The sequence below is a fragment of the Lithobates pipiens genome, unplaced genomic scaffold (assembly GCF_037356315.1).
Source record: "Lithobates pipiens isolate NorthernLeopardFrog02 unplaced genomic scaffold, aLitPip1_a1.2 Scaffold_27, whole genome shotgun sequence".
In the NCBI taxonomy this organism is placed as follows: domain Eukaryota; kingdom Metazoa; phylum Chordata; class Amphibia; order Anura; family Ranidae; genus Lithobates; species Lithobates pipiens.
Genome location: NW_027507788.1, coordinates 13,277,165 through 13,304,011, shown reverse-complemented (window position 1 = coordinate 13,304,011; position 26,847 = coordinate 13,277,165). Strand labels below are relative to the sequence as shown.

At 40.4% G+C, this 26,847-nt stretch overlaps 1 protein-coding gene across 12 annotated transcripts in view; it reads right to left on the bottom strand.

Moving 5' to 3' along the window:
• LOC143933542 (uncharacterized) overlaps positions 1–26,847 on the bottom strand; it is a 297,764-nt gene that overhangs the window by 211,675 nt on the left and 59,242 nt on the right. For 10 of the 12 annotated variants that reach the window (XM_077456460.1, XM_077456458.1, XM_077456465.1 and 7 more), the window contains 18 exons: positions 25,789–25,913; positions 24,003–24,284; positions 23,788–23,913; positions 23,335–23,494; positions 21,449–21,565; positions 20,033–20,157; positions 19,512–19,793; positions 17,819–17,944; positions 15,006–15,165; positions 13,444–13,551; positions 12,610–12,734; positions 12,090–12,371; positions 10,365–10,490; positions 7,148–7,307; positions 5,101–5,208; positions 2,576–2,700; positions 2,057–2,338; positions 1,823–1,948 (listed from right to left, as the gene is read on the bottom strand). In XM_077456460.1, the coding sequence (XP_077312586.1) occupies positions 1,823–1,948; positions 2,057–2,338; positions 2,576–2,700; positions 5,101–5,208; positions 7,148–7,307; positions 10,365–10,490; positions 12,090–12,371; positions 12,610–12,734; positions 13,444–13,551; positions 15,006–15,165; positions 17,819–17,944; positions 19,512–19,793; positions 20,033–20,157; positions 21,449–21,565; positions 23,335–23,494; positions 23,788–23,913; positions 24,003–24,284; positions 25,789–25,913 (2,945 nt within the window). The remainder of the gene's footprint in view (positions 1–1,822; positions 1,949–2,056; positions 2,339–2,575; positions 2,701–5,100; positions 5,209–7,147; positions 7,308–10,364; positions 10,491–12,089; positions 12,372–12,609; positions 12,735–13,443; positions 13,552–15,005; positions 15,166–17,818; positions 17,945–19,511; positions 19,794–20,032; positions 20,158–21,448; positions 21,566–23,334; positions 23,495–23,787; positions 23,914–24,002; positions 24,285–25,788; positions 25,914–26,847) is intronic. The other 2 variants (XM_077456463.1, XM_077456464.1) reach the window with 2 other exon arrangements.

Below are 26,847 nucleotides of genomic sequence, written 5' to 3'. Positions count from 1 at the left end.
ATCCATTCATATATTAAAATATATAGGATGACTTCCCATACCTGTTCCCCGCCGCAGGAATTGCTGATTTCAGACCAATTCCAGCCTTCACCCATCACGGCGGGTATTGTTAGCCAACCTTCAGGCGTATCTGGGAATCTTACGAAAAGATTCTCCTACCTGGGCCTTGTAAAAAACTCTGCCAGAAACTTACGGGCGCCCTGAGTAAACAGTACCCCAAGTCTGGTTGTCCCAGAGTCCAGTCTTCCAATGGAGAGGACTTACAGGCAAAACCTCGTGTCTTCGGCAGACGAGGCCCGGGTACCATACCATCTTGGGAGTCAATTATCGGCCCGAGGTATGGATCCGGTTTGTTGTAGCCCTTCGGCCCTCGCCGGGACCCGCATAGAGCTAAGTTTTACGTGACCATCGACCAGACACTGGCGAAAAAACTGAGGTGCCTCCCTGATGGGAGGGGTTATATAGGGGAGGAATTCTCTTTAATTGGGTCAACCAGTGTCCAATCACCAGAGGTGCCTATATAACCCACTATGTAATGAAGCTCCTGTGTCCCGTGATGTATGATCAAGAAATAATACTTCTTTGAAAGTCTACAGGGAATTTTAAAAAATGTTGTTCAAGCGTAAAGTGAACTGCTTACCAAAGCCAAAGGACCATCCTGGGATGAACCATTTATATACATACTACACTTGTGCACAACGGAAAATTTCGTTTAGTTTCGGTTCGTTGTCATTCGTAAAATACATCATTTCGTTCTGTTATATTCGCTATGTTACGTTAATAAGTTTTCGGGATAATTCGTTATTATTCGTAGAGTGTCGATATTCGTTATACTGAATCTCGAATCATGTCAAATTCATTCGTTATATGCGCTATAATTTCGTTCGTATTCGTTGAAATTCGCTATTTATGTATGTATATACATTCGTGTTAATGATTCGTAGTTTGGAAAGTCGTTTGTTTATTGAATATTTTAGCACACACAATGACAATATCTCTTCTCTGCTCAAATACAATACAACACTCTTCTAACTCAGTTCTCAGGAATGCACTTTGCCAGTAATCCAACCTCCGGCAGAAAATTAATCAGCTGATTGGACTATAAGATTTACTTTGAGCTGACCTTTTGTTTCATTAGATCTTTAAAGAATTACCGAATCACGTCGAATTCATTTGTTATATCCGCTAAAAAAAAAATTCTTTCGTATTCGTTGCAATTTGTTATTTTTTTATTCAGACATTTGGATGCATCTGAATGTCCAAAAAATACAAAATTCGGCTGAATTTCGATTCGTTAGACCCCTTTCACACCAGGGCGTTTTGCAGGCACTATAGCGTTAGAAATAGCGCCTGCAAGCTGCCCTAAAGAAGCTGCACCATTGTGTGTACTGTGAAAGCCCTGAGAGCTTTCACACTACAGTGGTGCGCTGGCAGGACGTCAGAAAAAAAGTCCTGCCAGCATCTTCTTTGAAGCGGTGTGTTTACCGCTCCTCCACTGCTGCTTCCCATTGAAATCAATGGGGCAGCGCTGTAATACCGCCGGCAAAACGCCGATATTGCGGCGCATTGCCGGCGGTTTTAACCCTTTCTCGGCTGCTAGCGAAGAGTAAAAGCTCCCCGCTAGCGGCCGAAATGTGCCGCAAATCCGGCGGTAAAACGCTGCTAAAAATAGCGGCGTTTTACTGCCGACGCAATGGGCGGTGTGGTGTGAAAGAGGTCTTCTGAAACGAATTGCACAAGCCTGATACATACTTGACCACTGACTACCTTCTTTGAAATGTTCCAAAAAACGTATAGTTTAGGCGTAAAGAGAAATGCTCACCAAAGACAAAGGTCCATATTGGTAGGAACCATTAGCATAAATACTTGGCCACTGAATATCTTCATAGTTGTACAGAAGGAAGGTCTGATTGCCATCGGTGGTCAGGACAGCCTGAAATGTGTTCACCTGTAAATACATCAAATAATTGTTCAAGGCTAAACCTCCGAAAGACATTTTAAAGTTTAGAAAACAACAATTTCTGCAATTTAAAGAAAAAGCAATAAATATCTTTACCCTGTTGGTTGAAGATCCAAAATACGCAACTCGGTGCCATGTGGCCACAAACACCCACTGAGCTGTGAAATTCACGGCATGGAAGTAACTTCTGACATCGGAGGTGGCCCGAGACAGAAGAGCGGGATCGGTGCTCTCGCGGTAATATATATCACCCGTTACTCTATTATCTACATCAGCCCAGAAGATAGCCAGGAACGGATTTCCATAAGCAACAGGAAGAGCTTGTGGTATATATTGACTGATTGGTGAGCTGAATGATATCAGACCATTATTGTTCACCTGTGAATGAGAAAATTGAGAACAACTTTTTTTTTTGCACCCACAGCAATATACAATATAGGACTGATAGATAATTGCCTAATACATAGAGATGAGTGTATAACCACTGGACAGTATTAAAAAGAATGAAGCTTTCTTTCAAAATGGTAAGATTATTGTTTTTTGTTAATGTTATAAGAATGTTTGAGAAATTAAATTAAAAATATATATGTAGAAAATATGAATCATGATACTTACATAAAGATAATAGTAATATCTTCCAAAAAGTGGGATTTGTCTGGAAGAAAATATCACTGGAGATCCTCCATCAAGTTCCTTTGGATTGACATTGTCGATAGCGGATCCATATGGGTAGAGGAGATCTAAGGCAAAGATCAAATATCCTTTTATGCATTTTCAAAAAAACAAAATTAACAGACCACTTTTTGCTACAGGCAAGCCCATAATAAGACTTATGCCGCGTACACACAATCGGAAATTCTCATTGGAAAAAGCTCTGATGGTTTTCCCAATGGAATTACGACGGAATTTCGCTCAAACTGTCTTGCCTACACACGGTCACACCAAATTCCGACCACCAAGAACACGGTGACGTACAACACGTACGATGGGACTAGAAAAAGGAATTCAATACCAGGTAGCCAATAGCTTCCATCTCGTAGTTGAATCTGAGCATGCGTGAGTTTTGGCTGGAATTGCATACACACCATCCGAATTTCTGATAGAAAGTTTTTCCATCTGGAAAATTGAGAACATGCTATCAATTTTTTGCTGGCGGAAATTCGGACAGCTAAATTCCGATGGAGCATACACACGGTAGCATTTTCCGATGAAAAGCTCTCATCGTTCTTTTTCTGGCCAAATTCCCGATAGTGTGTATGTGGCATTACCTGTAGCTACCCCGGATAGCTTCTAAATCTGCATGGTTTAGGAGATATCCCCTGTATTTGCATGTGCTGAAATCATCGCCACATGCGCACTGAAGCAAACTGAAGCGATGGCACAGACTTCAGTTAGACTGTGCTGTTACCAGAAGCTCCCGTGCGCATGCATGGGAGTGACGTCATAGTGGCTCAGGCCAATCAAAGAGTCTGAGCCACTATACCCAGAAGTAACCCCCGAGAGTGATGTCGTCGGCCGGTGCTGTGTACGGGCATGGCAGCGAGGGCTTCGATCTCAGGGGAGTAATACATAATGAGCTAGTATGCTATGCATACTAGCTCATTATGCCTTTGTCTTGCAGGTGTTCGTTTTTTTTTTTTTTTTCAAAAATGAGGTAATACCACTTGTAATCCAAAACTTTGACTTAGAAACACCACCTGATGTAAGGAGAGACTCTACTTGGGCCACCTGATGTAAGCAGGGACAATACTGGGGCCACTTGATGTAAGGAGGGACTCTACTGGGGGCACCTGATGTAAGGAGGGACTATACTGGGCCCACCTGAAGTTATGAGGGACACCTTATGTAAGGACAGATTCTCCTGGGAATGTCTGATATAAGGATGGACTCTGCTGGGGACACTTGATGACATCTGGTGGCAGGCGATGTGGCAAGTGACACACTTGGGGCTCCCACTGATTCTACATTATGGTGAGTTGAGTTATTTCATTTTATATTACAATGTAATAATATAAATAATGCGCTTTAATCATCCTGACACCATAACAGCCATGGTGTTGTGATGATTTAAGCGCTAACACCAGGTGTTTGGAGTATTTTTATCTGTTGATTGTTAAACTTTCTGGAATACATATATTGCTATTGTGGTGTAGGATATGGGCCTGTTATGCCTCCATCCCTCTCTTTCCTTCCCTCGCTTTCTTTCTTTCTTTCTTTCCTTCCCTCGCTTACTTTCTTTCTTTCTTTCCCTCGCTTTCTTTCTTTCTTTCTTTCTTTCCCTCGCTTTCTTTCTTTCTTTCTTTCCTTTCCTCGCTTTCTTTCTTTCCCTCGCTTTTTTTCTTTCTTTCTTTCTTTCCCTCGCTTTCTTACTTTCTTTCTTTCCCTCGCTTTCTTTCTTTCCCTCGCTTTCTTTCTTTCTTTCTTTCCTTTCCTCGCTTTCTTTCTTTCCCTCGCTTTTTTTCCTTCTTTCTTTTTTCTTTCCTTCCCTCGCTTTCTTTCTTTCTTTCCTTCCCTCGCTTTCTTTCTTTCTTTCTTTCCTTCCCTCGCTTTCTTTCTTTTTTTCTTTCTTTCTTTCTTTCTTTCTTTCTTTCTTTCTTTCCTTCCCTCGCTTTCTTTCTTTCTTTCTTTCTTTCTTTCTTTCCTTCCCTCGCTTTCTTTCCTTCCCTCGCTTTCTTTCTTTCTTTCCTTCCCTTGCTTTCTTTCTTTCCTTCTTTCTTTCCTTCTTTCTTTCTTTCCTTCCCTCGCTTTCTTTCATTCTTTCCTTCTTTCCTTCTTTCCTTCCCTCGCTTTCTTTCCTTCTTTCCTTCTTTCCTTCCCTCGCTTTCTTTCCTTCTTTCTTTCCCTCGCTTTCTTTCCTTCTTTCTTTTCCTCGCTTTCTTTCCTTCTTTCCTTCTTTCTTTCTTTCTTTCTTTCTTTCTTTCCTTCCTTTCTCCATCCCTCATTCGTCTCAGACTCAAACCACACCCCCGTGAGCCACGCCATGTAAGCCACACCCACTATTTAATTTAAGCCCCGACTTTTTTGTGGGGGAGGGGCTGTTTGCGCCCCTGCTTTAACCTATGAACTTTAACCCTAACCCTAAGTGCATTTCCCTTATGCTTACTTTTAACTTTGAAAATTTGCTAGCAAATTTTTGTTACCTGACGACAATATGAAAGGAGTGGTATTAGTGGTGGTGTGTGTGGTGAATGGTCCAGGTGTAGTTGTCAATGGAGTAGCCGTAGAGTTTTCATTTTCTGTAGACTCATCTAGGAATAAAAACATACATAAACCTTTGTACGCACAGTGGCCCACTAACCCCCCCCTCCCCCTAATCACCTACTCTCTTCTGGTTTTGGTAAAAAAAATTGGCAAGGATGAAGAAAGATATAACATATTTCTTGAGAATATTTTTAAATGTGAACTTGTTATTAAAGGAGAAATGTGGGATAGCAAAAAAAAAGATAAACATACATACTCACTTGATATGGATTCAGCATCAGTCCAATGTTGCAGTTGTTTCCTGCAAGCTCTAAACCTAATAAATGAGCAATTACGTGACCATTGATCACTCAGTTTTCTTGGAGTGAAGAGCAGTGACTTTCAGTCACTGGCTCTCTATTTTTCCCCTCCAATTCTCACTGGGGGGGGGGGGGGGGTGGGGGGTGTCAGAAGCAGCCGGCTCAGGCTCTAGGTGGCATGCCAGCTGCTGGTCAGGTATCTGGGTGGATCCTGACATTATTGTTGAAGTTAAGAAAAGTATGAGAGGCCACCTGTAAGTTATATACTGGAAACCTATGCAACATCCCAACTGTGCAAGAAAAGATATGAAAAGTGCCCCTGGGACTTTATGGGCAAAGGATATGAATCAGATAATGAGGTGAGAAGCGTAGAGTAAAATACAAAATTTATTGAGTACAAGGTCTAGAAAGAAAAAAATATAATATCACAATTCATGGCTAAAAACAAGGGATGATGGTCATGATGTATGGTAATACACACATCCAGCTAAATTCTAGGACACATGGTGGCTCTCACAGTGGGAGGCCAAAATATGTATATGGACGCAGTTATTGTAGAAGTTGGGTAACAAGAATACAGAAATAATTGAACTCCTGTGATCCAGAAAAGAAGTATGGCCAAAAAAGCTTTGACCACACTTCTCTTAACAATGACTATAATTACTTTGATGGTTGAGCCAGCAACAGCTCTATGGCCGCGTACACACGCGCGGACTGTTCGCCCAACTTTGTCCGTCCAACAGTTTCGGCAAACAGTCCGCTCAAACTTAGCATGGACGGACATGGCCACACACGACGGACGAACAGTTTGCTGAAACCGTGCGCGATGACGTGAACGGCACGTACGACGGGACGAAAAATACGACGTCCTATACACTGCATTATAGCTTTCGGCGTGAAAATCCTTTCTGAGCATGCGCGCAACTTTGTTTGACGAACAAGCCTACACACGGGCGGACTGTTCGCTCAAACAAGGTTTCAGCGGACAGTTTTTCGGAAATTCCGAAAAACCTTGTCCGTCCAACTGTCCGCTGAAACTGTCCGCTGAAAGCCCACACACGAGCGGACTGTCCGCCCAAACACTGTTCAGCGGACAAAGTTGGGCGAACAGTCCGCCCGTGTGTACGCGGCCTATGTCTTATTTTTACCCTTTTTACTTACTTTTTACTGCCCCTTCTTGCAATGTAAGTTTGCAGCCTGATTAAAAGCAATGCACTTCCTACTTGCTTTTTAGCAGGTAGGTGTAATAAATGCATTTAATCTACCCTGTATTTAGAGTCTAAACTTTAAAAATAAAGGCCTGATTCACACCATTGAGAATTGAATGCGGGTTCCCTGCATTCCAATTTGCAATAGCAGGAGATTGTGACCGGCACTCTATGGAGGTTCATATATCTCCGATGTGGCTCCGGTACAAATTTACACAGGTCCGTTTGGTCCGTTTCAGGTCTGAATTCAGCCCAAAATTTGGGCTGAAATCGGACCTGAAACGGTGAACCAGGACGCACAGGAACCCCTGCTGTGAGCCACATCGGCATGCAATGCGAACCGAGCCCTACATTTCATTTAAAAATAGAAGATTATTAAAAATAAACACCTTAAATAAACACCATACCAAAATTAACTTAAAGTAAACCAGTCAAAAACAACTCTAAATACCAGAAGGTTAAATATAGCGAAACCTCACCTATATTTCCATTGCCATCTTCTGGATGTAATTTGTCCACTTTAAACGCCCAACGTCCGGTTACATTGGTGTTGCTTGTAGATGATAAATTGGCGATGGAGAGTGTGAGGGATCCTGGGAGTGTGTAGTATCCTGTATCGTAGCCGCTGTTCAGCCCAGCCTATGCGGTTCAAGAAATTTTTAAAGAATTGTTTATGCAAATCACAATGAAATCATCACTGTATAAACTTTATTTACTGATAGCCAAGAAGGCCATAAAGTTCATATTTTATCCAACAACTTTGACTTTAGTGATAAGTGTTCTTTAACCATCTCCCGCCTGCCATATAGCAACATGACACTGATGAAGGCTCTTTACCATGTGATCAGCTGTGTCCAATCACAGCTGATCACAGCATTAACAGGAAGAGCCATGTATTGGCTTTCCCCCCACTCACACTGACAGACGTGAGTAGAGGAGAGCCGATCGGCTGCTCTCCTGACAGGGGGGGATTGATTATCAGTGCAGCCCCCCCCCCCCAGGATGCTCATCCAGGACCACTGTGGATGCTACCCAGGACCACCAGGGATGTCTACCCAGGGCCACCATGGATGCCACCCAGGACCACCAGGTATGCCCACCCATGACCACAAGGGTTGCCAATCAGTGCCCATTAGAGGTGTCAATCAGTGCCCAGAAGTAATGCCTGCCAGTGCTTCCTCATCAGTGCTGCCTATCAGAGCCATCTATCTGTGCCCATCAGTGCCACCTATCAGTGCCCATCAGTGTCACCTATCAGTGTCCATCAGTGTCACCTATCAGTGCCCATCGGTGCTACCTATGAGTGCCCATCAGTGCCGCCTATCAATGTCCATCATTACTGCATATCTGTGCCACCTATCAGTGCCCATCAGTGCCTCATATTAGTGCCTCATCATCAGTGCCCCTCAGTGCCACCTCATTAGTGCTACCTCACCAGTGCCCATCAGTGCCGCCTTATCAGTGCCCGTCAGTGCAGCCTCATCATCGCCCATCAGTGAAGGAGAAAACATACTTTTTTTACAAAATTTTATAACAAAAACTTTTTTTTATTAAAAAATGTCAGTCTTTTTGTATTTGTTTAAAAAGAACAAAACAGAGGTGATCAAATACCACCAAATAAAGCCCTATTTGTGGGAACAAAATTATACAAATTTAGTTTGGCAGTGTTGCATGACTGCGCAATTGTCATTCAAAGTGTGACAGCGCTGAAAGCTGAAAATTGTCCTGGGCAGGAAGGGGGGAAAGTGCCCGGTACTGAAGTGGTTAAATAATAACCAAGTATGGAAATGAAATACAATACGTTTTAAGATGCATTCATGGTACAAATATTCCATTATTATCTGGGCTCAACTATCCACCTAGCCCTTTTGATTATTAATCCAGGTTAATCCTATGGAAAAAAAAAACTAGGTTCAAATTGCTGAAATTTTGTCAAAATTAGGAACATTTGGCAGCATGCCACCATTCCATAAAATACATAGAAGTCAATGAAAAAGAAAGTTAAGGATGCAATTGGCCTTTAAGTTCTGGACCTGTGCCAAACAAATGTCACCCCAACCCTGTAAAAAATATATCTATATTATCTATATTGCTGCAAGGGACACAGATACACATTTCTTAGCTCGCGGTAGTCTCCCACACTACCCATTCTGTGTACATGCAATTAAAAAAAAAAAAAAAAAAAAAAACAGAAAACAAAGGGATATTAAGATAAGTAGACTTGACACATTTTATATACACAAAGTTTTTAGTCATTAGATGGGAGCAATTTGCGCATGAAACATGTCAAGGTTTCTTATCTGGATGGCTATAATCCTGCAATGCCGGTTCATGCGACACGTCCTCATGTCTTCATACACCCATTGGTAACTATATCTCTATATACATGGAGACATATTTTTGCTTTTGATTTTTTTATATATATTTTTATATTGTCCAAAGTCTTTAATTAGATATTTTGACATTCCCCTAGAATATAAATCCCCCTGAAGAGACCGGAAATCGCAAGGGTCGAAATGCAATTTTTCATGTGGATACATGTGTTACGAATACAATTGGCAAACCATGCTTGTACATAGAGTCTTTTGCTATGAGTGATGTTCCATGTTTGTATTTGTCGCACTACCTATATGGATGATGTATTATTGTTCATTTGGAATTACTATTGTCTGTCAAATAAATTATTTTTTTACAACAACTATTTTCACACCAACTCTCTGCTGCTAAAAAACCCCTGGGGAAACTTTTCTGTGTTCTTATCTTGATACCTATCTACTTTAAGCTTCTGTTTGCATTAATAAGGTTTGGTCTAAGCCCTTGTACACACGGTTGGAAAATCCGACGGGAAATGTCCGATCGGACCGTGTTGTCAGATAATCCGACCGTGTGTGGGCTCCATCGGACTGTTTCCGTCGGAATATCCGACCAACAATGTTTGAGAGCTGGATATAAAATTTTCCGATAACATGATCCGATCGGACTTTGTCTGATTGTTTGTAGAGAATTCCGATCAGACAAAGTGCCACGCATGCTCAGATCAAATTACGAGACCAAAGCTATTGGCTACTAGCCCGAACGTAGTTCCATCATAACTAACTAACGTCATCACGTTTCAAATGATCGGATTTTCTGACAACTTTGTCCGAGCGTGTGTATGCAACACCAGTTTCGGACAAAACCCGCCTGAAAAAATCTGACGGATTTTGTGGTCGGAAAGTCCTTCCGTGTGTGCGCGGGCTAACATTAAGCAGCCCGGGCCTACACTTCAGATTTCCATGCCACCATGATCTGTTTGTTTATAAACAAACCAATGGACTGTTTACATGGCTTTGTTTATCAACAACGCCATTGATCACAATGTCGTCAATAACACGGTTACCCATTGGTCCAGTGATAAACACAGCCATGTGATCACAGCTTGTAAATGCGTTTTCTGACAGTGCTTATCTCATAAAATGATACTTCTTTAAACCCCTGAGTGAATTCAAAAATGTATCATTCAGGAATAAAGAGATCTGCTCAATTGAAAACAAAGTCATTGCTAACATAGTGAACAATAGCTCAGTAAATAAACAGCCATGTGATCACAATTTTCAACTGTGTTTCTTTATAGTGCTTAGCTCATGAAATAACACTTCTTGTAGACCCCTGAGTGAATTCAAAAACTAATAGTTAGAAATAATAAGATCTCCTCACCAGGGCCAAAGGTCCATGTTGGTAGTAACCATATGCATAAATACTCGGCCACTGAATATCATCATAATTGTACAGAAGGAAGGTCTGATTGCCATCGGTGGTCAGGACAGCCTGAAATGTGTTCACCTGTAAATACATCAAATAATTGTTCAAGACTTAACCTCTGAAAGACATCTTAACCACTTAATTCCCGAGCCTCTTTCTGAGATTTGTTGTTTACACGTTAAAAACATTTTGTTTTGCTAGAAAATTACTTAGAACTCCCAAACATTATACTTTTTTTTCTAACACCCTAGAGAATAAAATGGCGGTCGTTACAATACTTTCTGTCACTGTGTATTTGCGCAGCGGTCTTATGCCGCGTACACACGAGCGGACTTCTCATTGGACTGAACTCTGAAGGATTTTTCGACGGAGTTCCGATGGAGTTCTGCCGAAACGGACTTGCCTACTCATGATCACACCTAATGGTCTTTTATGCACCATTGTTTAGAACGCGATGACGTACGACGGGACTAGAAAAAGGAAGTTCAATAGCCATTAGCTACCCTTGCGTCGTTTTTGGTCCGTCGGAACAGCATACAGACGAACGGTTTTCTCAATAGGAACTGGTTCCGGCGGAGTTCCGGAGGAAAGATTTGAAACGTGTTCTATTTCTAGGTCCGTCAGAATTTTAGAAAGAAAAAGACAGATGAAGCCCAGACCCGGAATGTGCGACTGAATGATTCCGTTGGACCTTTTCTGACAAAGTCCAGCAGTGTGTACAGGGCATAACAAGTGCACTTTTTTTGGAAAAAATTATTTTTTTTTAATTAAAAAATAAGACAACACTAAAGTTAGCCGATTTTTTTTTATTTTTTTATTTTGAAAGATAATGTTATGCCGAGTAAATTGATATCCAACATGTCACGCTTCAAAATTGTGCCCACTCGTGGAATGGCGACAAACTTTTACCCTTAAAAATCTCCATAGGCGACATTTAAAAAATTCTACATGTTTAGAGTTACAGAGGAGGTCTAGAGCTCCAATTATTGCTCTCGCTCTGCCGATTGCGGCTATACCTCACATGTGTGGTTTGAACACCATTTTCATATGTGGGAGCTACTCACGTATGCGTTTGCTTCTGCACGCGAGCTCATCAGGATGGGGCGCGTTTAAAAAAAAAAATCTTATTTATTTTACCTTTTTTTTTTTTTTTTTTTACACTTTTTTTTTTTAAGTTGTGTGTTGTTTATTCCTATTACAAGGGATGTAAACATCCCATGTAATAGAAAAAAAAGGACAGGACCTCTTAAATATGAGATCTGGGGTCAAAAAGACCTCAGATCTCATATTTACACTAGAATGCAATAAAAAAAATAAAGAAAAATAAATAAATAAATACATTTGTCATTTTAATATTTTTTTTTTTAAATGGCCCTTTAAGAGCTATGGGCGGAGGTGATATTTTGACGTCGCTTCCATCCTGCATTGTTATGGAGATGGGTGGGGGCCATCTTCCTCTCACTTGTCTCCATACCCAGCAAGGGTGAAGATCCGATCTCCTCCGCCGCTGCCAACGGCTCCGGTAAGTGGTGGAGGGCACCGGAGAGCGACGTGCCATAACAACAATACTCCTCTTCAAAGTACCGACGTATAACGACGGTGGGCGGTCCGGAAGTGGTTAAAGGTTAAAAAGTAGCCATTGTTACAACTTAAAGAATAGCACCATAGTATTAACTTTACCCTGTTTGTTGAAGATCCATAATACGTAACTCGGTGCCATGTGACCACAAACACCCACTGAGCTGTGAAATTCACGGCATGGAAGTAAGTTCTGACATCGGAGGTGGCACGGAACAGAAGGGAGGGGTCGGTGCTCTCACGGTAATATATATCACCCGTTACTCTATTATCTACATCTGTCCAGAAGATAGCCAGGAACGGATTTCCATAAGCAACAGGAAGAGCTTGTGGTATATATTGACTGATTGGTGAGCTGAATGATATCAGACCATTATTGTTCACCTGTGAATGAGAAAATTGAGAACAACTTTTTTTTTTGCACCCACAGCAATATATAATATAGGACTGATAGATAATTGCCTAATACATAGAGATGAGTGTATAACCACTGAACAGTATTAAAAAGAATGAAGCTTTCTTTCAAAATGGTAAGATTATTGTTTTTTTGTTAATGTTATAAGAATGTTTGAGAAATTAAATTCAAAATATATATGTAGAAAATATCAATCATGATACTTACATAAAGATAAGAGTAATATCTTCCAAAAAGTGGGATTTGTCTGGAAGAATATATCACTGGAGATCCTCCATCAAGTTCCCTTGGACTGATAATGTCGATAGCAGATCCATATGGGTAGAGGAGATCTAAAACAAAGATTAAACTTCAAGTTATGCAATATAAAAAAAAAAAAAGAAAAATAAAAACCTTTGACTTTTAACACAGGGCTGTCTTTATTTGTGTAGGTTATAGGTTATATCTGCCTTGAGTTCAACTTAAAGGATAAGTTCATCTTTCGTAACATGTTACATGTTACACCTGTATTCAGGGTGTAACATGTTACGAATAGACAAGCTCCCGCACCTCCCCGATCCCCGCTGTGACAGCTAGCGGCGTTCTTCTTCCCCTACCCGCTAGCGATCACAATTAAAAAAAAGAAGTGTCCAAGCAAGGCTCCCCCCCCACATCACTGATTAACAGGGCTCTATGCCTGGAAAACTACGACGTCTGGCAGCTTTTGCGTCTGTCGACTTGTCATTTTCAATGCACTACCACGGCGATGTGGCGCTCCATGGTAGTTCATTCATGCCTCCTGCAAGATTGTATCTGCTTACCCGTACTGCCTGCTTTGACAACCAGACCCTGGATCTAGCTTACAGAGCATTGTATTATATTTTTTCTTTTCTTATTCTGCATTGTTCCAGTGATTGTCGGCTGCACTGGGCTTGATCCTCCACTAGCCACGGATTGTTATACACAATTTCTTTATATGACCCACAGTTTTTGTAGCCCTTAAGGATTCCTCATGCCTAGTTTATACTACTTTGAATAGTTGCTCATTTTTATTTCTGTTACCTGAAGAAAATATGAAAGGAGTGGTATTAGTGGTGGTGTGTGTGGTGAATGGTCCAGGTGTAGTTGTCAATGGAGTAGCCGTAGAGTTTTCATTTTCTGTAGACTCATCTAGGAATAAAAACATACATAAACCTTTGTACACACAGTGGCCCACTAAACCCCCCCCCCCCATCACCTACCCACTTCTGGTTTTGGTAAAAAAAAATGGGCAAGGATGAAGAAAGATACAACATATCTTTTGAGAATATTTTGAAATGTGAATTTCCTTAGAACTTGTTATTAAAGGAGAAATGTGGGATAAGAAAATAAATAAATAAACATACATACTCACTTGATATGGATTCAGCATCAGTCCAATGTTGCAGTAGTTTACCGCAAGCTCTAAACCTAATAAATGAGCAATTACATGACCACTGATCACTCAGTTTTCTTGGAGTGAAGAGCAGTGACTTTCAGTCACTGGCTCTCTATTCTACCCCTCCAATGCTCACGGGGGGGGGGGGGGGGGCAGAAGCAGCTGGCTCAGACTCTCGGTGGAATTCTCAAAGCTAAGCCAGCTGCTGGTCAGGTATCTGGGTGGATCCTGACATTATTGTTGAAGTTAAGAAAAGTATGAGAGGCCACCTGTAAGTTATATACTGGAAACCTATGTAACATCCCAACTGTGCAAGAAAAGATATGAAAAGTGCCCCTGGGTACAAGGTCTAGAAAGAAAAAAATATAATATCACAATTTATGGCTAAAAACAAGGAATGATGGTCATGATGTATGGTAATACACACATCCAGCTAAATTCTAGGACACATGGTGGCTCTCACAGTGGGAGGCCAAAACATGTACATGGACGCAGTTATTGTAGAAGTTGGGTAACAAGAATACAGAAATAATTGAACTCCTGTGATCCAGAAAAGAAGTATGGCCAAAAAAGCTTTGACCACACTTCTCTTAACAATGACTATAATTACTTTGATGGTTGAGCCAGCAACAGCTCTATGTCTTATTTTTACCCTTTTTACTTACTTTTTACTGCCCCTTCTTGCAATGTAAGTTTGCAGCCTGATTAAAAGCAATGCACTTCCTGTGTGGATGATCTCTCAATTGCTTTTTAGCAGGTAGGTGTAATAAATGCATTTAATCTACCCTGAATTTAGAGTCTAAACTTTAAAAATAAAGGCCCGATTCACACCATTGAGAATTGAATGCGGGTTCCCTGCATTCCAATTTGCAATAGCAGGAGATTGTGACCGGCACTCTATGGAGGTTCACATATCTCCGACGCGGTTCCGGTACGAATTTACACAGGTCCGTTTGGTCCATTTCAGGTCCGAATTCAGCCCAAAATTCGGGCTGAAATCAGACCTGAAACGGTGAACCAGGACGCACAGGAACCCCTGCTGTGAGCCACATCGGCATGCAGTGCGAACCGAGCCCTACATTTGATTTAAAAACAGAAGATTATTAAAAATAAACACCTTAAATAAACACCATACCAAAATTAACTTAAAGTAAACCCCTCAAAAACAACTCTAAATACCAGAAGGTTAAATATAGCGAAACCTCACCTATATTTCCATTGCCATCTTCTGGATGTAATTTGTCCACTTTAAACGCCCAACGTCCGGTTACATTGGTGTTGCTTGTAGATGATAAATTGGCGATGGAGAGTGTGAGGGATCCTGGGAGTGTGTAGTATCCTGTATCATAGCCGCTGTTCAGCCCAGCCTATGCAGTTCAAGAAATTTTTAAAGCATTGTTTATGCAAATCACAATGAAATCATCACTGTATAAACTTTATTTATTGATATTTAAGTAGGGCAAAAAAATCCATGTTTTAGTAAGCAAAGTAACTTTGGGAATAAGTGTTCCTTAAATGATTAACCAAGTATAGAAATAAAATACAACTTAAGTCGAACACATTATAATATTCATGGTACAAATATTCTATTATTGTCTGGGATCGGTCATCTTCCTTGTCCTTCTAACCCAGTTTAGTCCTATGAAAATAAAACAGTCAAGAGTCACTGTATAAACTTTATTTACTGATAGCCAAGAAGGCCAGAAAGTTCATATTTTATCCAACAACTTTGACTTTAGTGATACGTGTTCTTTAACCATCTCCCGCCTGCCATATAGCAACATGACGTGCGCAAAGTGGTTAAGTTATCCTGACTGGATGTCATACAACATGAATCAGTCGTTGATCGTTGATCATGGTGATCATTGATGTGGTGTGTCAGTCTGACACATCACATCTCCGATCTAGGTAAAGAGCCACTGACGGAGGCTCTTTACCAGGTGATCACCTGTGTCCAATCACAACTGATCACAGCATTAATAGGAAGAGCCATGTATCGGCTTTCCCCCCACTCGCAGACGTGACGTGAGTAGAGGAGAGCCGATCAGCTGCTCTCCTGACAAGGCGGATTTATTATCAGTGCAGCCCCCCCCAGGATGCCCATGCAGGACCACTGGGGATGCTACCCAGGACCACCAGGGATGTCCATCCAGGGCCACCATGGATGCCACCCAGGACCACCAGGCATGCCCACCCATGACTACAAGGGTTGGCGATCAGTGCCCATTAGAGGTGTCAATCAGTGCCCAGCAGTAATGCCTGCCAGTGCCTCCTCATCAGTGCTGCCTATCAGAGCCATCTATCAGTGCCTATCAGTGCCACCTATCAGTGCCCATCAGTGTCAATTAGTGCTGCCTATCAGTGTCCATCAGTGCCACCTATCAGTGCCCATCAGTGTCGCCTATCAGTGCCCATCAGTGCCACCTATGAGTGCCCATCAGTGCCACCTATCAATGTCCATCAGTACTGCCTATCAGTGCCACCTATCAGTGCCCATCAGTGCCACCTATCAGTGCCCATCAGTGCTGCATATTACTGCCTCATCATCAGTGCCCATCAGTGCCACCTCATTAGTGCTACCTCACCAGTGCCCATCAGTGCCACCTTATCAGTCCCCATCAGTGCTGCCTCATCAGTACCCATCAGTGAAGGAGAAAATGTACTTATTTACAAAATGTTATAAATAAAACAAAGAAAAACGTTTTTTTCAAAATTTTCGGCCTTTTTATATTTGTTTAACAAAAAATAAAACAAAACAGAGGTGATCAAATACCATCAAAATAAAGCTCTATTTGTAGGAACAAAATGATAGAAATTTAGTTTGGGTACCGTGTTGCATGACCGCGCAGTTGTCATTCAAAATGCAACAGTGCTGAGAGCTGAAAATTGGCCTGGGCAGGAAGGGGGGAAAGTGCCCGGTATTGAAGTGGTTAAATAGTAACCCAAGTATGGAAATGAAACACAACACATTTTAAGATGCGTTCATGGTACAAATATTCCATTATTGTCTGGGATCAACTACCTCCTAGCACTTTTGGTTATTAATCCAGGTTAATCCTATGGAAAAAAAACTAGGGTCAAATTGCTGAAATGTTGTCAAAATTAGGAACATTTGGCAACATGCCATCATTCCATAAAATACATAGGAGTCCATGAAAAAGAGAGCTAAGGATGCAATTGGCCTTTAAGTTGCTCCTGAGGTCTAGACAAGCTGCTTTTAAAAAAAAATCCTGGACCTGTGCCAAACAAATGTCACCCTAACTCTGTAAATAAAAATCTCTATTGCTGCAAGGGGCAGAGTTCCGCATTTATTAGGTCGCGGTTGCCTCCCACACTACTCGTTCTGTGTACATGCAATTAAAAAAACAAACAAAAAACAAAACAAATGGGTATTGAGATAAGTAGACTTGACACATATTATACACAAAGTTTTTAGTCTTTAGATCGGAGAACTTTGTGCGTGAAACATGTCAAGGTTTCTTATCTTGATACCTATCTACTTTAAGCATCTGTTTGCATTAATAAGGTTTGGTCTAACAATAAGCAGCCCGGGCCTACACTTCAGATTTCCATGCCACCATGATTTGCTTGTTTATAAACAAACCAATGGACTGTTTACATGGCTTTGTTTATCAACAAAGCCATTGATCACAATGTCATCAACAAAGCCATTGATCACAATGTCGTCAATAACACGGTTACCCATTGGTCCGGTGATAAACACAGCCATGGGATCACAGCTTGTAAATGCGTTTTCTGACAGTGCTTATCTCTATAAAATGATACTTCTTTAAACCCCTGAGTGAATTCAAAAATATATCGTTCAGGAATAAAGAGATCTGCTCAATTGAAAACAAAGTCATTGCTAACATAGTGAACCATAGCTCAGTAAATAAACAGCCATGTGATCACAATTTTCAACTGTGTTTCTTTATAGTGCTTAGCTCATGAAATAACACTTCTTGTAGACCCCTGAGTGAATTCAAAAACTAATAGTTAGAAATAATAAGATCTCCTCACCAGGGCCAAAGGTCCATGTTGGTAGTAACCATATGCATAAATACTCGGCCACTGAATATCATCATAATTGTACAGAAGGAAGGTCTGATTGCCATCGGTGGTCAGGACAGCCTGAAATGTGTTCACCTGTAAATACATCAAATAATTGTTCAAGACTTAACCTCTGAAAGACATCTTAACCACTTAATTCCCGAGCCTCTTTCTGAGATTTGTTGTTTACACGTTAAAAACATTTTGTTTTGCTAGAAAATTACTTAGAACTCCCAAACATATACTTTTTTTTGTAACACCCTAGAGAATAAAATGGCGGTCGTTGCAATACTTTCTGTCACGGTGTATTTGCGCAGCGGTCTTATGCCGCGTACACACGAGCGGACTTCTCATCGCACTGAACTCCGAAGGATTTTTCGACGGAGTTCCGATGGAGTTCTGCCGATACGGACTTGCCTACACACAATCACACCTAGTGGTCTTTTACGCACGATTGTTTAGAACGCGATGACGTACGACGGGACTAGAAAAAGGAAGTTCAATAGCCAATAGCTACCCTTGCGTCGTTTTTGGTCCTTCGGAACAGCATACAGACGAACGGTTTTCTCAATAGGAACTGGTTCCGGCGGAGTTCCGGAGGAAAGATTTGAAACGTGTTCTATTTCTAGGTCCGTCAGAATTTTAGAAAGAAAAAGACAGATGAAGCCCAGACCCGGAATGTGCGACTGAATGATTCCGTTGGACCTTTTCTGACAAAAAGTCCGGCCATGTGTACAGGGCATAACAAGTGCACTTTTTTTGGAAAAAATAATTTTTTTTGAATTAAAAAATAAGACAACAGTAAAGTTAGCCGATTTTTTGTTTTTTTTTATTTTGAAAGATAATGTTATGCCGAGTAAATTGATATCCAACATGTCACGCTTCAAAATTGCGCCCGCTCGTGGAATGGCGACAAACTTTTACCCTTAAAAATCTCCATAGGCGACGTTTAAAAAAACTCTACATGTTTAGAGTTACAGAGGAGGTCTAGAGCTCCAATTATTGCTCTTGCTCTGGCGATCGCGGCGATACCTCACATGTGCGGTTTGAACACCATTTTCATATGCGGGAGCTACTCACGTATGTGTTTGCTTCTGCACGTGGGCTCGTCGGGACGGGGGGCGCTTTAAAAAAAAATGTTTTTCTTATTTATTTTACCTTTTATTTTTTAAAGTTGTGTCACTTTTATTCCTATTACAAGGGATACATAAAAAGGACGACAGGACCTCTTAAATATGAGATCGGGGGGGGGGGGGGGGGTCAAAAAGACCTCAGATCTCATATTTACACTAAAATGCAATAAAGGAAAATAAATAAATAAGTACATTTGTCATTTAATTATTTTTTTTAAATGGCCCTTTAAGAGCTATGGGCGGAAGTGATGTTTTGACGTTGCTTCCGTCATGCATTGTTATGGTGATGGGTGGGGGCCATCTTCGCCTCACTTGTCTCCATACCCAGCAAGGGTGAAGATCCAATTGCCTCCGCCGCTCCCGATGGCTCCGGTAAGCGGCGGAGGGCACCGGAGAGCGATGTGCCATAACAACGATACTCCTCTTTAAAGTACTGACCTATAACAACAGTAGGCGGTCCGGAAGTGGTTAAAGGTTAAAAAGCAGCCATTGTTACAACTTAAAGAATAGCACCATAGTATTAACTTTACCCTGTTTGTTGAAGATCCATAATACGTAACTTGGTGCCATGTGACCACAAACACCCACTGAGCTGTGAAATTCACGGCATGGAAGTAAGTTCTGACATCGGAGGTGGCCCGGAACAGAAGGGAGGGATCGGTGCTCTCACGGTAATATATATCACCCGTTACTCTATTATCTACATCTGTCCAGAAGATAGCCAGGAAAGGATTTCCATAAGCAACAGGAAGAGCTTGTGGTATATATTGACCGATTGGTGAGCTGAATGATATCAGACCATTATTGTTCACCTGTGAATGAGAAAATTGAGAAGAACTTTTTTTTTTTTGCACCCACAGCAATATACAATATAGGACTGATAGATAAGTGCCTAATACATAGAGATGAGTGTATAACCACTGAACAGTATTAAGAAGAATGAAGCTTTCTTTCAAAATGGTAAGATTATTGTTTTTTGTTAATGTTATAGGAATGTTTGAGAAATTAAATAAAAAATATATATGTAGAAAATATCAATCATGATACTTACATAAAGATAAGTGTAATATCTTCCAAAAAGTGGGATTTGTCTGGAAGAATATATCACTGGAGATCCTCCATCAAGTTCCCTTGGACTGATAATGTCGATAGCAGATCCATATGGGTAGAGGAGATCTAAAGCAAAGATGATTAAACTTCATGTTATGCAATATATATAAAAAAAAAAGAAAAATGAAAAGCTTTGACTTTGAACACGGGGCTGCCTTAACTTGTGTAGGTTATAGGTTATATCTGCCTTGAGTTCAACTTAAAGGATAAGTTCACCTTTTCGTAACATGTTACATGTTACACCTGTATTCAGGGTGTAACATGTTACGAATAGACAAGCTCCCGCACCTCCCCGATCCCCGCTGTGACAGCTAGCAGGGTTCTTCTTCCCCTACCTATTTTTTCCCCTACAATTTTAAAAAAAAGTGTCCACCCGGCCACGTCACTGATTAACAGGGCTCTGTGCCTGGAAAACTACGAGGTTCGGCAGCTTTTGCGTCTGTCGGCTTGTCATATTCAATGCACTACCACGGCGATGTGGAGCGCCATGGTAGTTCATTCATGCTTCCTGCAAGATTGTATCTGCTTACCCATACGGGATGTATGGACAAGCAGATACACTGGCAGATCTGCTGGAGACCTACATGGCCTCAGTGATCTGCTGATCACTGGTGCAATTCTTTATGACTCCAAAAAAAATAAAAATAATAAATGCACATTCTTTTACCTGCAAAAAAAAAATAGTATTTAATATTCTTTTCCAAAAAAGTGAACAATTTAAAAGAGCAAGATAAAGTACTTTACTTTTTTATGAGTTGGTTTATTTAATAGAATAAAATAAAGAGCGATAATGAAATGGAAAGTGCAGTTAAATGGAAGTCCGGTAGAGAAAGAGGTAAGAAAGGTGGCGTTTGAGATCCCTCTTCCTGGACCGGACTTCCATCTTCCCCAGCATGGTGACTGGCGCCCCCCCAAGCTATACCAGCGAGCCCTTTGGATGATTGTTAACCCCTCCAAGCTTTGAGGTCGCCGGTTGTAACGTTGGTTTATCACATTATCTAATTACACCATCGTTTTATGCATCAGCTTTTACTTTTGTTATAATCTGACTCAACCATGATGTAATACAGTTTTTTTGATTATCCATTCATATGGTCTGAACTGCCTGCTTTGACAACCAGACCCTGGATCTAGCTTACAGAGCATTGTATTATATTTTTTATTTGCTTATTCCGCATTGTTCCAGTGTTTGTCAGCTGCATTGGGCTTGATCCTCCACTAGCCACGGATTGTTATACACAATTTCTTTATATGACCCACAGTTTTTGTAGCGCTTCAGGACTCTTGTGTTTTTTTAAGGATTCCTCATGGCTAGTTTATACTACTTTGAATAGTTGCTCGTTTTCATTTCTGTTACCTGAAGACAATATGAAAGGAGTGGTATTAGTCGTGGTGTGTGTGGTGAATGGTCCAGGTGTAGTTGTCGATAGAACAGGTGGAGTGTCCGTAGAATTTTCATTTTCTGTAGCATCATCTAGGAAGAAAGAAACATAACTAAACATTTATAGACACAGCGGCCTCCTAACCCAACTACCCCATTCTGGTTTTGGTGAAATGGGTAAGGACCAAGAAAGACACACAACATGTCCTCTGAGAACATTTTGAAGATAATCTTTTATTTTTTTATAGCTTAGTTTTCAAATGCCTCGTACACACGATCAGACATTATGACAGCAAAGCCGTGGATTTTTTTCCGACGAGTGTTGGCTCAAACTTGTCTTGCATACACACGGTCACACATATGTTGTCGGAAATCCCGATCGGCAAGAACGCGGTGATGTACAACACGTATGACGAGCCGAGAAAAATTAAGTTCAATAGCCAGTGCGGCTCTTCTGCTTGATTTCAAGCATGCGTGGACTTTTGTGCCTCGGAACTGTGTACACATGCTCAGAATTTCCAACAAACAAGGTTTACTGTCGGAAAATTTGAGAACCTGCTCTCTCAAACATTTGTTGACAGAAATTCCAGCAGCAAATGTTCGATGGAGCATACACACTGTCGGAATTTCCGATAACGAGCACACATTGAACATTTCCCATCGGAAAATCTGTGTGTATGAGGCATTAGAATGTGTTGTTGATGTGACTGTAATCACTATGATGGTTCAGCTAACAATGGCCATGTGTCCTATTTTTACTCTTGATGAAAATATACAGTAAATTCTTTTGTAACGTAAATCAGCTTGTTGACATTAATCCTGTTAACCACTTGCCGACCGCTGTACGCCGATATACGTTGGTGCAATGGCAGCGGTGGGCAAATGGGCATACCTGTATGTCCCCTTTAAGTGGCGGGGCTAGGGGGCACACCACCCGCCGCGTACAGGGTGACCGTGCTCGCGGGACTGGCAGACTCGATGTCTGCTGGTCAACAGGCGATCGTGTCACAGAGCCACAGAATAGGTGAAGTCAAGCATTTCCCCCGTTCTGCCTTGTGTCATGACAGAGACCACTGCTCCCTGTCATTGGGAGCAGTGATCGCTGTCATGTGAGTTGAAGCCCCTCCCCCTCACAGTTATAATCACTCCCTAGGTCACAGTTAACCCCTTCACCGCCCCCTAGTGGTTAACTCCTTCACTGCCAGTGTCATTTACATAGTAATCAGTGCATTTTTATAGCACTGATCGCTGTATAAATGACAATGGTCCCAAAATAGTGTCAAAAGTGTCTGATGTGTCCGCCATAATGTCACAGTCATAATAAAAATCGCAGATCGCCGCCATTACTAGAAAAAAACGAATAAAAATGCCATAAAACTATCCCCTATTTTGTAGACGCTATAACTTTTGCGCAAACCAATCAATATACACTTATTGCAATTTTTTTAACAAAATTATGTAGAATACCTATCGGCCTGAGGAAAAATCATTTTTTTAATATATTTTTGGGGGATATTTATTATAGGAAAAAGTAAAAAATAATGCATAATGCTATTTTTTGATTTATATTTTTTGATTTATATTTTTCAAAATTGTTGCTCTTTTTTTTGTTTATAGCGCAAATAATAAAAAAGACAGAGGTAATAAAATACCACCAAAGGAAAGCTCTATTTGTGGGGGAAAAAAAGGACTCGACTGCGCAATTGTCAGTTAAAGCGACCCAGTGCCGAATTGCTAAAAGTGCTCTGGTCAGGAAGGGGGTAAAATCTTATAGGGCTGAAAATATACAATACTTTCCCTTTAAATTAGTTTAGAGAATATGTTTTTTACTGAGACAGAGTTAAGTGCAGTCTTAACCTCACCTATAGGTCCATTGACATCTTCTGGATGTAATTTGTCCACTTTAAATGCCCAACGTCCGGTTACATTCACATTGCTTGTAGATGATAAATTGGCGACAGAGAGTGTGAGGGATCCTGGGAGTGTGTAGTATCCTATATCATAGCCGCTGTTCAGACCAGCCTATGCCGTTTAAGATACATTTGAAAGATTTGTTTATGCCAATAACAATGAAATCATCACTGTATAAACTTTATTTATTGATACTTAGGTAGGACAAAACATTTATGTTTTAGCGAGCCAAGAAATGTTAATATCTTAATAATTGTATGGTGAACAACAGTTCAGTGGATAAACAAAGCCATGTGATCACATTTTGGAAGTGTTTCTTCATAGTGCTTAGCTCATGAAATTACACATCTTTCAAATTCCTGAGTGAAATCGAAAAAACTTCAGGAATAAAGAGATCTGCTCACCAAAGCTAAAGGTCCGTCCCGGGAGTAACCATTCCAATTCATACTCGGCCACTGAATATCTCCATAATTGTACAGAAGGAAGGTCTGATTGCCATCTGTGCTCAGGACAGCCTGAAATGTGTTCACCTGAAAATACAAAAAATGATTGTTCAAAACGAAAAATTAGAAAACAGCCATTGTTGCAGCTTAAAAAGACATCATGGTAATAGATATACCTTGTATGTTGAAGATCCATAATATGCCACTTGGTGCCATGTGGCTACAAACACCCACTGAGCCGTGAAATTCACAGCATGGAAGTAAGTTCTGACATCGGTGGTGGCCCGGGACAGAAGAACTGGATCGGTGGTCTCACGGTAATATACATCACCCACTAATCTGTTATCTACATCAGCCCAGAAGATAGCCAGGAATGGGTTTCCAAAAGCAACAGGAAGAGCTTGTGGTGTATATTGACTGATTGGTGAGTCAAATGATAACAGACCATTATTATTCACCTGTGAAGATTGAGGGGGGAAAAAAATCATATTTCTGCAATGTAGACTTTATCGGGAATGCTAACTAATTTGTTAAAAGAGGGTGATGAGTGCACAACCTTTGAACATAAATTCTTTAGATATGGTATGTAATTACATCCTTCTTTCTACGACTAGTATATTACTTTAAAATCTCAATATTTACGTATTTATGTAATGATTGCTGCAATTTTCTTGCAATATTGTATTTCTCTCGCCTCTTGGCAGTTCAAGAAATTTCCATGTTCCCTGTCATGTTTTTAGTATTTCTGGATAAATTGTATACAGTGGTGGCTGGTGTTTTTTTTTTTCTTTTTTGGGGGGGAAACAATGCACCCCTGGTCAGTCTGGTCACCTGCACCCCCGTCCCCTCGTGGGTCGGTCAGCCCTGCACTTTTCCCATCTATGGCAGCACTTCCCTCCGGGTGAGGAGTGGCGGCTTCTCCTGCGTCTCTTCATGATGGCCGTGCATCTCCTCCCTCCTCCTCCTAGGCCGATAGCATTGCTTCTCCTTTCAGCCAAACAGGAAACGGGTCTCAAGACCCACTTCTTGATTGGCTGGGAGGAGAGTCAGTGTGACAATAGAGGATATTCATACGCTATTGTCACACAACTGGGTGGGCTCAGAGGCGCGGTGCTCTGCCCCCCGATCCCACCCTTTTTTGAAGCCTATTACAGCCTCTGACTCTAATCACATGCTTAAACCCCCCCCCCCCAAAAAAAAAAAAACATAAAAAACAAAACAAAAAAACAACACATTGGAATCCATGTGTCCGGCGCCCCGCATGTAGATTATGAAACCGAATGCATGCATAGAGAGGGCGGCACCCATGTGCCCTGCATTACAGGCCACCATTGCATTGTACCCTTTAAATGATTTCACATCAGTGATATTCTTTACTGTATTCTTGTGATAAAACGCAACAATTCTTGGAAAAATTATTTTGATAAAGTCTAATTGATATTTAATATATTGCATAGATATATAAAATAACACTTTTTACAATTAAAAAATATGTATGAAATGTAGAAAGATTGTGTTAAAACTAACTTGTGTTAAAACTCAACAATTCTTGGAAAAATAGATTCTTTTGATAGAGTCTAATTTAGAAAAATTATCTATATATATATGTATATATATATATATATATATATATATATATATATATATATATATATATATATATATATATATATATATATATATATATATATATATATATACACACACACACAATATATTAAATAACACATTTTACAATTAAAAAATATGTATGAAATGTAGAAAGATTGTGTTAAAACTCAACAATTCTTGGAAAAATAGATTATTTTGATAAAGTCTAATCTAAAAAAAAAAAAATATATATATATATATATATATATATATATATATATATATATATATATATATATTAAATAACACGTTTTACAATTAAAAAAAATGTATGAAATGTAGAAAGAGATTTTTTTCCAGCAATATACTCACATAGAGGTAAGAGTAATATCCCCCAAAAAGTGGGATGTTTCTGGTAAGATATATTATTGGAGATCCTCCGTCATCTATTTTTGGGTTGATAATGTCCAGAGCCGGTCCATATGGATAGAGACGATCTGAAGTAAAGAAAATAAAATCCCTTATATCCATCACCATCAAAATCATATGAAAAGATGGAAACCACTGCACGTTGATGTAAAGGGTGGGAGAAAATACTTTACAATGCGTTCAAATGCTTATAAAACGTCTGTAAATCATTACATGTATTTATTTTATTATTAATACCAGCAGGGAGAGAACCTGGTTTTAGATTGGAAATCAGCCTACTGCAATCTCTGTACAACTCAGAATGGTGGAGGGAGAAGCAGCCCAATGATCCAATCAGTTGTGCTGCAGTGCTCGTATGCTAATAAGGGAATGCAGCTACAGAGAAATGAGCTTATCGATCTGCTGCTTCTTTACAAGAAAAAAAAAATCCAAGTGGAGCTTTACAGGGCAGAGCTGTGTAAATATCAGGATCAGATAACTAGAAATCCTTTGATAGATAAAGTAGCTCCCATATACAGTATGTACTGTGCCTCTGTGTAATGTGCCTCTGTGTAATGTGCTTTTTGCATGGAGTTTCCCTTGACGTAAACCAATACTCACACCTACCCATTATATGCAAGACATCAAAGCATTAGAATGTCAGGAATTTTTTTTTTCTGTTGCAAGCACAATAACTGCTACTTTATAAAGCTTAGTTAATGAACAAACTATATCAAAGCATGTAAATGTCAATATTTTTTTGACATTGTGCACAAGAAATATGTGGTAAAAAAATTATTACAGCAGGATATGCAAAGGGTAAAGCAAAGCTTTACTATGAAAGCAATTTAGGAAATGTTTTGTATATTAACCACTTAAGGACAGAGCCTCTTTTTGAGATTTGTTTTTGCTAGAAAATGACTTTCGTTGTGGAACTTTCTGAAGACGGCTCATTTGATTGGCTGAAACGCGTAGAGGTTGGTCCATGTCATCGCTACATCACGGCATCGCGACAGGCTTCTG